General features: G+C 48.0%; 2 protein-coding genes across 2 annotated transcripts; both read right to left on the bottom strand.

Moving 5' to 3' along the window:
* Positions 1 to 543: 543 nt before the first annotated feature.
* Positions 544 to 4,180, bottom strand: CFAP107 (cilia and flagella associated protein 107). Its single transcript, XM_051786145.1, is given in 7 exon segments — positions 544 to 605; positions 608 to 765; positions 767 to 827; positions 1,431 to 1,511; positions 1,514 to 1,607; positions 3,603 to 3,728; positions 4,121 to 4,180. Coding segments are annotated over 7 exon segments (642 nt in total).
* On the bottom strand, positions 4,037 to 8,229 carry LOC127470690 (arylacetamide deacetylase-like 4). Its single transcript, XM_051786479.1, has 4 exons — positions 7,949 to 8,229; positions 6,024 to 6,240; positions 5,793 to 5,856; positions 4,037 to 5,112 (listed from the first exon to the last, which is right to left on the bottom strand). The coding sequence occupies exons 1-4, from the start codon at positions 8,108 to 8,110 to the stop codon at positions 4,338 to 4,340; spliced, it is 1,218 nt and encodes a 405-aa protein (XP_051642439.1). The 5' UTR covers positions 8,111 to 8,229; the 3' UTR covers positions 4,037 to 4,337.
* Positions 8,230 to 12,768: the final 4,539 nt, after the last annotated feature.

The following is a 12,768-nucleotide window of genomic DNA, read 5'->3' on the forward strand; positions in this document are numbered from 1 at the left end:
TGGAGTTTACTCTGCAGCTTATCTACCCTTAAGTGCTGTTCCCTGTGTAAAGCCAAGGGCAATCAAGGTCTGCCTGCTTCCTGCACTGGGAGGAACCTTGTTTCACCTTGGCCTTGCATATGCAGCTATTTCATAGGTTTGCTTTATTCTTGGATGTTTCAGGCACAATATGGAATAACACAAGGTTCTTTTCTGCTCTTTCTTCAAAAAAAAAAATAGCACAGCAAGCTGTGTAAAAATGACAAAACAAAGGGCAAAGCAATTACGAGGTTTATGTCCTTTCAGGTTCAATCCCAGTTGTTGTTTTTTTTTTCCTTACTGCAACTATTCATTGACTAAAAACCAAAAGATAAAAAATTTGTTTTCTGTGGTTTAATATCTTCTGAAATATTCCTGGCCACCTGCAGGTCAGGATGTAATCCAGCAACTTGCTCTAACTAGTAAAAAGCTCTGTGCCTATATAACCTAATTCTCATCCCTTCTACATGGCACAGCTCACACAACAATCTATATTAAGCAGTGCTTAAGATCACCCTAAGCAGTTTACACAGCGTTGTCCCTGGCTGTTCTGTCTCTCAGCAGTTGGCCAAAGCCTTACAGATATTCTGACCCCCTTTACAGTCCAGGATTCTACAACATTTTGGGGAAGACGTCCCTGGCTGGAAGGGAGAGCACAAGTTTTTAGCTGGTTGTCTCAGCTGACAGGGAGCAAAAGCAGAAATTGTTGGGCTTTCAGAGGAATTGGTCCAGACACCGGTCTGGACTCAGCTTCTTTCTTGTGCAGTTCCTCATCAGGTGCTCGGGGAGCCCAGAGCTGGTGGGTGGTTCTGAGACACGATGAAATGTCAGAAATTATGGAATTAAATTTTTGGTTCTGGTGTTTCTACTCCACAGTTGTCATAGGGGATGTTTGTACTAGTTTGACAGCAGAGTAAGGGCAAAACAGATCTTTCTGTTCCCAGGGCACGTGTGTCTTCCTCTGGCTGGAAAATCACTGTTAGATATCGACAGGAACTGCAGTAAGGGCATTAATCAGGAGTCCTGACTCTCCATAGCCTCTTTGGTAGATATTAAAAAAGTTAGCACAGCTTTACATTTCACTTAAATTTAGAAACATCCTAATAGTCCATGAATTCTCCTGCTACTTGTATCCCACAGCTCTCCTTGCCTTCAGCTGGTATTGAAAAGGGGAGAGAAATCTGCCCATTGACACTCTCCTTCACTGCTTCCTGTGGTGATTAAATATTGTATGGACAACATTTCCACTTTATCAATCCAGAAACTGAGCTCCTGACTGGGTAAGAAAGTGGCCAAAAGTCACCACAAGATCTATTTTCGGAATTAAAACAGAAGGAGGTTCCTGGCTCTAAATCCATATATTGACCAGTGCACCATGTTCCACCTGATTGAATTCATAATTCCAAAACTACTGAGAATGGGGAAATCTGACTTCTGAGGAATCCAGGCCAACCTGCATCCACTTCAGCTCTGGAGAGGAGGCAGCACAGGTTGTAACCACGTTTATTGCAGTTATTTTCACACTCCAATACTAAATTTTGGCTTCTTTGTTCCTTGTGATGGGTGAAGAAACGCTGCAGTGGCAGGCTCTGAAATGAGATGCACATGATGAAATCATGCTGCTTGTGCACAGCATTCAGGTGGCTCAGTGTGCTTTTGATCTGACTGTATTGCCAGTGATATCACACTGTGATATCAGTCCTTGTATTGCTTTTACTTAAAATTTAATCCCTGAAAATAAGGGCATTTGCATTTCAAGCAAAGTAAATTTCCAGTTGACTTAAGCAACTGCATCTGCATGTCATGAGATCTGATTAGGCTGATTTCCACACACGCATCACGGATTTGCAGACACATTTAAGAAGGCTGGAAATGAAAAGCTGATTGTCTTGTGCTGCTTAAGTGTTTTGTGGTGCAGTAGCATTGCATATCCTACCTTCCAGCTGCCTGTCTGGAGAGAGTGATAATATCTGGGGGTGTTGAGGCACCCCAGTGAAAGGGATGTTCTAGCAGATGACACTTGTGGGAAAAATATTGGGAAAGATCTGGGCCTCATTGAAGTGCAGTTTGTTTGTGTAAATTGGAGGTGTGCTGATTCAAATAATCCTATTTGACCACCAAGCTCCTATTAGAGCTCAGGGAGGGCCCTGAAGACACAATACCCAGTCCCAGCTGGCAGGAACACACTGGTTCTCCTCGTGTACCCTGGTCACCCTCCGAGGCAGAGACTGGGAAACATCCAGAGGGTACCAAGCAGTTTGTTTGCCTTGGAAGGGATCCCTCTGGAATCAGAACTGCAGGGGAGCTCTGTGGCCTGGGAATGGCCACAGAGCTGCAGTGCCTTCCATTACACATACAGTTGTTTAAGGATATATAAAATGGGATTTAAGTATTAGTCACAGATCATCCCTGTCTGGAATGTTGGCACACACAGCCCCACACTGAAATTTTCTTTTCCTTACCTCAAATTTCTCCTTAGTGGCTCTCCTCAGTGTTTGGTCTGTGAGTACATAAAGACTGTCCTGTATAAGCTGCTGCTGAGTTTCACAGTGTCTTTTATAGACATGAGAAATACACAAAATTCAGTATAGCTAAGGCAGCCCAGTCATCACAGCAGCTCTGTCCCAGTGCTCCTTTTTTCCTCTATGCATCTAAAAAGGACTTTTTTGGGAAGAAGTCTGGGTTCTGAACTTTGTCTCAGCTGGTATAATCAGCCAGTCTAAAATTCTGGATTGGTTCCTTAGTATAAGATATATAAAATATTGCTAATTATAAATTAATATTTATCATTGTTAATTATTAATAAATGTATAAGTATAAATACTGTACAGTCCTTGAAAAATTGGCCATGGCTTGGTGTTAAATACTTTTACCTGCCATGTGAACCAGCATCTGAAAAGAATGAACTAACTTGGTTTTCCCCCTTTGTTCCTATTTCTGCTGCAGCAGCCAGGCTCTGCAATACAGTCTGGCATTTTGCTACAGGAAAAAAAAAAAATCTAAGGGAAGTAATTTTAGCAGAGTCAGGAGGATTTGCCTGAACAGCTCCAATATTGAACCTAACTGGTATGTTTTGACAAAGTTAAATGTCTAATGACAAAATTTTGCTGAGCTCTTAGGCAGGGCACGAAATCTGTCGAGCAGCTCTGCTAGCAAAGATGCTCTTGTTTCTAGAAGCAAATGAAACCAATATCAAGTTATTAAAGATCCTCTGCTACAAGTTATGAGAAGTATAAAATTCTGGAGGATTAATGAAGCCTCTCCTGCATGATGTTGGTATTGTCTGTGTTGTTGAACAGCTGTATGTAAGTGGTATAGCAGCCTCAAGTGACTGCCCTAAGAAGGGCCATAGCATTTTTAATTGCCCTGGCTTAGGGAGAGGAATGGCAGATCATAAACAGAAAGAATTAATATAGGCCAAGCAAGATGTTTATCCTTCTCCCTTTTATCACTCTTCTGGGATGAGCCTGGACTCCAGCTGATGGCTGCAGCCCTGTACTACCCCCACAGCACTGGTTCTGACCCTGTGTTCCTGCTCCCACCTTCCTGATCTTCCCCTTTTTCTTTCCCAATCTTCCTCTTGTCCTCTTCTCCAGCCAGTTTCCAAAGAGAACTGTAGTAGAGTGTTTGGGTTCAATTCTCCACCAATCCCATCCACCTTTTTGTGACGCAAACATATTTCTTTGCCTCACCAGCACGACCTTCCCTGGCTGTTGGAACCATCCTTCAAGTTATCTGGGTTAAACATTACCCAGTAGTCCAGTGCTAAAACTGGGGTAGAAAGGGGCTCCAGTCCTGCCTGTGTGCTGAGAAATGTGGGTGATGTGTGGAGCTGCCATGGAACCATTTGTTTTTTATCCCCACAGTGACAGTGACCACATTTTAGGCTGCATCATATTTATTGTTGACCAAAACAGTGGCTTCTAACCCACTAAAGTCAGCTGAGGTGGGTTCTTTTGATCTAACAGAGTTCAGAACACCTTGCACCAACACACCACACATACCTGCTAACACACAGTTTCTCTTCATACACACACATTTTATTTTAAACAGCTGGTACAGACCAGGATGTCCATTCAAAGTACCATTCTCCTTTACTGACAGAGCTAAAGGTAAGGGCTTGCAGCATGGTACAGGCTTGTATAAGGTTTGCATATCCCATGTTCCAACTAACAGCTGGAATGAGGTTCTGATGAGCTTTGTTTATCATTCTTAATTGGCTGCCCTTGACTGACTACCCATCACCTGACATTAAATATCCTAAAAAGATATTTTCCTAGGTTGAGGCATGAACAGACTCGTGGAATCTAAGATGTTTACTATAAGCTTTTCAGGAAGGTAACAACGCTGTCCAATCCCCTCTTCCCAGATGGAAATGAGAACCCACAATAATCATAGAGGCTTATGATCCCATGGAATCCATCCTCCAGGTGGTACCAGGTCACCCGGACACCGTTGTCCTCCAGCCTCTTCTTGTACAACAAGCCGTCGTCCCGCAGCACGTCGTACTCACAGGTCAGGATGAAAGATTCTGGCAGCTGCTGAACAACAGAGTCTTCAGCCAACAGAGGGCACAGGTTGGGCTCACAGAATCTCTTCACCGTCTCATAAACTTCAGCTATAAAATCAGTGGGCCTAAGTGGTCTCACACCTCTCACCTTAAATTTCTCGGGGATGTTGTCTGGACTCACCCACTTTGTGTACTTCACCCTCATGTCTGGAGGAATATGAGAGCCCTCCAAGACCTCTTGCATGTGCAGTGCATCTCCATTTAGGTACAGCAAAGCAAAGAAAGCAGCACGTTCTCGGAATAATAAGGGGACTCCTCGGTTTTGATGATAAGACGGTAAATTGAAGTCCAGGGCCTGAAGGCCCGGGTAGAGCAGGATCTGAGCACGCAGTTTGGGGAAGTCTGCCCTGCCTGCAAGGGTCTGGCTCACAGCAGCTGCCAGGTTGCCCCCAGCACTGTCCCCACAGACAGTGACCCGGGCAGGGTCCACGCCGTAGTGCTCCAGGCGCTGCAGGAAGTGCTGGGTGGCGTTCAGGCAGTCCTCGTAGGCAGCGGGGTATTTGTGCTCCGGGGCCAGACGGTACCTGGGACACAGAGAGGCAAGTGTGAGAGAAGGGAATGTTGTCAGTAGTAATCAGGAAATGGTGTCATATTTCTGTCCTTCAGCCCTATCATTTCGGGGTGCTCTTGTTCCACATCACCTCCTAAGCAGGCACTCCTCAGTTTGTGACTGCACATAAGCTGTAAATTGTGTATTCAGTCACAAGGACTCACTGAAGTAGGATTGCCTCTGATTAAAGATCTGACCAAGGAATTGTGCAAGGTCTTAGTCACACTCAAAACTTCCTCTGTACTCTTGCCAAGAAAATTAAACATTTTGTGCCTCTGCTTCCTATGTTAAAATGGGAGGAATACATGTGATTATTCTCTCTTTTCCTATAGATCCCAATTGCTTGGAGGATCTTATTTCATGTTCATATGTTCAGCATAAGGAAGATGTTTTTCATCCAAGTTTTTGATTGGCTTTTATATATTTCCTTAATGTGCCCAATATTTCCATATGTATCTTTCCTGAGCATCTCTGGGCATGAGCAGTTAAGGGCTGTGAAATCTTCATTATCACTCTTTGTCTCTTTATGGGCTTCACTGACTTCTACAGAAATTTCTCTGACGAAAAAGAGCATCTCCAAAACCAGTGCAGCTCTGCTGTGGCACCACAGCAACAATAATCTCCCAACAAGAGAACTGGGTAGGGTTCACTTACTGCACAGACACAACCACCGAGTCACTCTCCCTGGAGAGGTAGCGACACACCTTTTCATAGGTATCTGGAAAAGAAATACTGCCATCAGTGCTTTGCTATTGCCCTCATCTTTGAGACAGCCTAGGGAATGCTCATTCCAGAAAGGCTTCTGACTTCCTCCCTCCCAAACCACATGCTTATTTCTATTTTGTAAAAAAGACTTTACTACGATTCCTCCAGCAAGTATCTTACCAAGGCTTCCAAATACCCAGCCTCCTCCATGGAAAAAGAGGATGCCTCTCCTTCGCCCATCAGAGGTAGCTTTAGGCTGATAAACCCTCACAGGTACTTCATTAAACTGCAGATCCTGGATGAAGAGCTTTGGATCCAGCCCTAGTTTCCGTCCCTGTCGCACATATCGGCCAAAACTGATTTGGCTGCAAAGCCCAGTCTTCTCCAAAATCCTTCCCTGTTAAAGGTGAAAGAAATTAAGGCCTCTTTAAAAGTCTTGAGTTAGGCAAGGTATAAAAACTCTGCATCATACTTACATCAAACTGTATTTGATTCTGTACAGAGCTCTGATTCGGAAAAAAAAAACCAACCAATTTTCCCAAGTTCTCACATCCTACAGCCTGTAAAAAAATTTACTTGTACAACTCAACTCCAATGTCACTGTAATGTCACATCAGAAATTCTGTAAAGGTCAACCAAACTGGTTGTCTTGCAGTATATATTTTAACTGTCAGTATTGTCCTGCACACCTTTGTGCTCATTCTTGTTTCATTTACACTTGGTAACAGCAATGAACTGCCATATGTAGAACCAGTTCTCCATTGCAGAAACTGCTATTCATGAATTAGACCATAAAACTCAGTGAATTTGCAAATCTAAAGTGCTGAGCTGTGTTGTGCAAGTTAGTTATTGCTTTTTATTTGCACAACAGATCTACTGAACAGAATGAAGCTGCTTGCTTTCCCAATGCTCTTGCAATGCTATCTTGCAAGCTAGAATATAAATATGATGTAATAAGTGAACAAACAAGAAGTTGGTGATCAAACACATAAACTGTTACACTGTTCACTGGCTAAACAAGACCCCTATTTTTAATGCCCAGTGAGTCTGTCTTTATCAACTCCCTTGTCACCTGCTAGTGGATAAAGACAGACTCATGGGGCATTAAAAATAGTGGGGGTTCAGGAGAGCTGGGCAGCTTTATCAGTAAATTTAAAGAGGATGTAAATGGTTTAAGAACCTGTGTGGAGGAAAACAAAGTCTGTGTGATATCAGGGGTGATGTTGTGGCAAAAGGAGTGATGGAGGAAATTGAAGATTTTAAGAAATTCAAAGACAGAGAGAGTGACAGCACCAGAGCTGAGGAGGGCTCTAAGGCCGTTTATGCAATGCTGCCAAAGGGAGTCCAGGGATTAAGTAAAGCAGCCCTAACCGGATTGTGTGCCATAAATGTCAGAGCCACGGCAGGAACAGCTGAAGGGCTGTAGCTTTCCTTGTGCAAGGTGATATCGCCTAAAGGTGCGGGTAGTTGTCAGGCAAACCCCCACCCAGCCCTCAAATGGGGGCTGCAATGGCAACCATCGCTAACACAGCCCGGCGCTCCCGAACGGCGTCTGCCCGCGGCATGGGCAGAGCCCGACCGGGGATGCCCGGGGCAGCATCCTCGAGTGGGGATGCTCGGGGCACAACCCGACGGGGGGTGCGTGGGGCAGAGCCCGACCGGGGGGGCCGGGGCAGCATCTTCGAGCGGGGCAGCATCCTCGGGTGGGGATGCCCGGGGAGAACCCCAGGGCAGGTGCGTGGGGCAGAACCCGCCGGGGTTGCCCAGGGCAAGCAGAAGCCGCCCGGGGGGTGCTCTGGGGATGCTCGGGGCAGAACCCAAAGGGGGGTGGCCGGGGCAGGACCCGCCCGGGGGTGCTCTGGGGATGCTCGGGGCAGAACCCAACGGGGGGTGGCCGGGGCAGGACCCGCCCGGGGGTGCTCCCCGCAGCACCACCCCGCGATGCGGCGCCTCCAGCATCCCCCGGGGCGGGCGGGGACCCGCCGGTCCCCATCCAGGCTCTCCATGTTCAGCGCAACCGCTGCGCCCCCGCCAATCCCCCGCAGCGCCTCGGGGTCCCCCCAAACCGCTCCCCCTGCCCCGCCACCCCCCAAACCGCGACTCACCAGGGCGGCGGTGCCCAGCAGGACGGCGAGCACCAGGCGCAGCTTGGCCGGCTGGTTCACCCCGGGCGGGATGTCGTAGCTGGGCAGGCCGAGCAGCACCGCGGCCGCCGCCAGCGCCGCCAGGGGAACGAGCAGCAGCAGCAGCGCGGGCAGCAGCGCCATGGCCCGGCCGCGGCCCCGCTCGGCCCGCCCGCCCCGCTCGGCAGAGCCGCGGCCCCGTCACGGGCCGAGTGCGGCCGCTCCGCAAAGCCGCCGCAGGGGTCATGGTGCGGCCGCGGCCGGGGGGAGCCGCGCGGAACGGCCGGAGGCGCCGGCCGGGTAATCTCGGTTCAGGGAGGGCCCGGCGTGACCTGCGCGCGGTGCCGGCGAACGGAAGGGCTGCGCTGGCCGGGGGCCCGCGGGGACACCGCCCCCGGGCCTGAGCCCCGGCTCTGTCGGCAGGCTGCCCGGGGAAGGGCTGGCCTCGCTCGGGGAAGACAGAAAGGGAAGGCAGCGCTTGGGGTTTCTCTGGGAAAGTTCTGATTTCCGCGGTCTTGTGGGATTTTTTTCTTCCTTAGGACAAGGGGCGATGGCCATAAACTAAAACATGAGAAGTTTCGCCTCAACGTGAGGAGCAACTTGTGCACGTTGAGGGTGGCAGAGCGCTGGAACAGCTGCCCAGGGAGGGTGTGGAGTCTCCCCCTCTGGAGACATTCCAAACCCACCTGGGCGCGTTCCTGTGTCACGTCCAGGTGACCCTGCCTTGGCAGGGGACTTGCACTGAATGATCTCCAGAGGGCCTTTCCAACCCTAACAACTCTGTGATTCTGTGATTTTCACGTCCTCAGTCTGCTTGTTGTGAGTGTGCTCCCTGCTGTTCTTCCGTGCCTTCATCAGCAGGGTGTAATGAAGCATCATGTCAAGGAATACACTGCCTTGTCAAGCCATGGAAAAAGCACAGATTCACAAGTTCTAGCACACAATCACAGCACAGATTCTAGATAACAATAATGCTGGGGAACACCATCTGGAAGAACATGAAAACATTTTGTTTCATATTTTGTCTCTAAGCTGATCCTTTCAGTACACACAGTTCAGGAGCCCAAGTCACTGATCCTTTCTGTCTTTCTAAAACCTGCTGTCAGCATTTCATCTCAACTGTATTTCCTGCCCTAAGTGGGTATAGTGGAGACCTCCCAACATTAAATAGGGGTTTATAGAGCTAGTTATTTCAAAGTTAGGGTAGCCCTTACTTGCCTCCACCAAGGTGTCCCCAATCAACTATGGCCTCACACTGCTACTACTGCAGCCATGGAATATATTAGTCTACTCACTGAGACCTTGATCTCTGCCTATTTATCCACAGTTTGCCTCCAACTCTTCCCTTCAGCTCACTATCTACTTAGCTTGTACTTCTTAGTTAAATGATGTCATGCTTTGGAGCTTACCAAATGGACATCACAAAGATCCTGATCCACTGTAATTTACAGAATTTAATCCATATAATTCCACGTAGATTATTTATATAGAAGTAAATAATTTTGGAATCAATCAGATGCCAATTTCAAAGAAAACACAGCAAATGGAAGGTATTCAGCCCTTAAAGAGTGAACTGTCAGGAGTCTTATGAGGAAAAGACCAGTGGCAATTTGCAGTTCATGGATATCAGAATCAGTATTTTACACATCAAAGAGTGCCACATTTTTACTGACAACCACTACCTGATGTTTGGGAGCCTAAACAGAGATGTTAATGGGAGAAACAAAGAGGGAGAGTTGTTTTTCCAGGCCTTTTATGAATGCAACAGTTTTGTCCAATGCCCTTTTTCCAGATGAAAATGACAATCAGTCACTATCAAATGAGTTTATGATTCCATGGAGTCCATCCTCGAGGTGGTACCAGGTCACCCAACCACCATTGTCCTCCAGCCTCCTCTTGTACAACAAAATAGGGTGATTACACCTAATTAAACAGATCACTGAATCACCACTTTACAAGCTGGTTTATTAGCCAGTTCTCAACACACTGAAACACTCTTTAGGAAAGCATTCCTTTGTTCTGTGTGGTGCCAGCATGGGGACACACAGACCTTACTGTGGGCTGTGTGTGCACCATTAGATGATGAGGGAGGGGGAGAAATTAAAATAGTCCCCTTGAAATTCTGCCTGGCCACCCAAGGTCCTGTGGAATGGATCCCTGATGGGCAGCGTTCCCACAGGCCGTGCATCCCCGTGGTGCTGAGAAGTGACAGGATGCAACAAGGCTTCCAGGGGGCAGCCCGGCCATAAGTCACCCCACGGACACCACCACCGAGCTGCTTTCCTTGGCAATGTGCTGGCAGACCCTTCTGTGGGTATCTGAAACACACCGGAGGATGGTTTGCTGCCTGCTCTGTGTGTGGTGCTGCGGGCAGGGCAGGGGGAGCCGCCTGTCCTTGCCCTGCCCGTGCCCTTCCCAACCCTCCCCATCCACCTTCCCTGGGGAACTGGCGCTGCGAGGGGAGGCGGCGGCCTGGGGGAAAGAGGGATGAGGGGGAGGACAAAGCCTTCTCCTGCCACACCCCTGGCTGACATCGACCAGCTTTTGATGGCCAGGTGACTGCACAGTCCCACCTTCTCCAAAATCCTGTCCTGTGGGGAGAGGGAGGAGAGCTGGGATGAGCGAGAGAGGGGGGGAGACCTCGCGCCTGCCACCCCAACGGGCGGAGAGCCCTGAGGGGCAGCTGGTGAGGAGCAGATAATGAGGGGCAGCTGGTGAGGAGCAGATAATGAGGGGCAGCTGGTGAGAGGCAGCTGATGAGGGGCATCAGGGTGTCATGTATGTTGGTGAGGCTCTCCCTGCTTTGTCAGAGTGGGTCCCCTCCAGAAGGCACCGGAGGAGATGGAGCCATGAGGTGCCTGGTGAGCAGGTAGGCCCTCACGTCCCACTCTCTCTGTCAGGCAAAATGTCTCAGGGAGTTTCCATCTCTGTCTCATCATCATCTCATCTCTGACATCATCTCTGTCCCTCTCCCTCCATCTCTCTGCTGGGAGAGGGAGGAGAGGTGGGCAAAGCGGGGGGGAAAACCCTGCGCCTGCTGCCCCCGGGTGCAGGAGAGCCCTGAGGGGCACCTGGTGAGGGGCACCAGGGCATCACGTTTGCAGGGTTCTCCCTGTTCCACCAGAGTTGTTCTCCACCAGAAGGGAACCAGAGAGGATGGATGCATGAGCAGGTGCCCCGGAGCAGGTAGGGCCTCATGTCCCACTCCCTGTGTCAGGGCAGGGAAAAGGAGTTTCCATCTCTGCCTCATCAAGTCCAACAGCTTCACCCCAGTCGTGCAGCCCAGGTGTCTCTCATCCCTCTAAGGTTTCCTGGGTTTCTGTTTTCATCTCCTTAAAAAGCACCCAGCCTTCCATTACTGGTACTTCCATTACCCAGCCATCCTTGTCACTGGAAAGCCCCAAGAATGGCCTAAAAACATCATGTGTGCTTAGCTAAAGTGGAAATCAAAGTAATCTCACTTTTTATAAATATTTAATTTTAAATTTAATTAAGGAAGCTCAGCTGATAAAGCTTGGGCACTTATGGTTGATTTAATCCCTATGTATTAGGGAAAAATCTGGCTGAAACTCTATTTCAGGTCTAACAGAAATGATTTTACAAAAAATTGTCCTCTCAAGTAAGCCCCCCAAAAATAAAAGTCATCAGTTAAGCCTTGATGCAGCCAGCAGGACTCAGGTATTTACACATACAACTTTACAAAAAATATCACCTAACCCACGTTTCTGGCAGAAATCATGACAGAGTTACTCACCAGAGTAGTTGTAACAATCATAAAAGCAAGTACAAATCGAAGTCGTCCGGGATGGCTCACTCCAGGAGGGATGCTGCGATGGGCAAACTGAGTTTGAGTTGTTCTCATGATTGCTAATATGAATGAAGCAACAATAATCACCAGCAGTATCACTGGCAGTAGATTCAAAAATGCCATTTCACGTAGTCAAATATGACATGTCTTCATGCCTTTCTTTGGTTTGGCTTTCTCAGGTAGCTCTAAGCCCTAGAGCTGTCCCAGTTCCAAGAGATCTTGGCAAGTGTCACACACTTCAAAGTCCTTGGAGGTGTTATGCAATGGGCCAGCACTCACCACATTGGCAAAGAGTCAATGTGTTTAATATCCTGTTTATCTTTATGGTAATTGTGGCACTGATAAAGGGCCTGGTATTCTGTAGGGAATCCTTGGAGTGTGGATGGTAAGAGTGAGTGTTCAGAGGCAGCAGCCGAGTTCTGTTGGAGTTCTAGTTTATGACATGTATTTACAAGCAGAGCCAGTGAATGTAGAGGTTGAATTGTCTCATTCAGCTGATCTGCAGGCACGACATAGTGCTTCCTCTGTTGTGGGCATGCTTTAAGTAGTTTGGAATATGTAGTTTTAACAAGGATATTTAGAAGAGAGAATGGGAACTAACACGGGGGGGGGCAGGAGGAGGGGGCACCTAATTAATGTGCTCTGCAAAAGTAAATGCATCAGGTTTATTTTCTTGTTAGAGTATTTGAGGTTTTGAGCAACCTGGTCTAGTGGAAGGTGTCTCTGCCCATGGCAGGGGCTTGGAATGAGATGAGCTTTAATGTTCCTTCCAACCCAGGCCATTCCCTGATTCTAGGATTCTGTTTAAGCACAAGTTTTTCAGCATACTCGTATGTTTGATAAACATAGGAAAACACAACATTTCCTCCACTGTAATTTGAACTAAGCTGTCAATAGAGTATCTCTGTTGGGGACAGTTGTAACTTCATTTCTTTTGAGTCTAAAATACCAGTTACCCACCCACAGACATCTTCTGCAAGTTGGTGACTGGGAA

The sequence above is a fragment of the Manacus candei genome, unplaced genomic scaffold (genome assembly GCF_025592945.1).
Source record: "Manacus candei isolate 608988 ecotype Guabito, Panama unplaced genomic scaffold, ASM2559294v1 h1tg000022l, whole genome shotgun sequence".
Lineage (NCBI taxonomy): Eukaryota > Metazoa > Chordata > Aves > Passeriformes > Pipridae > Manacus > Manacus candei.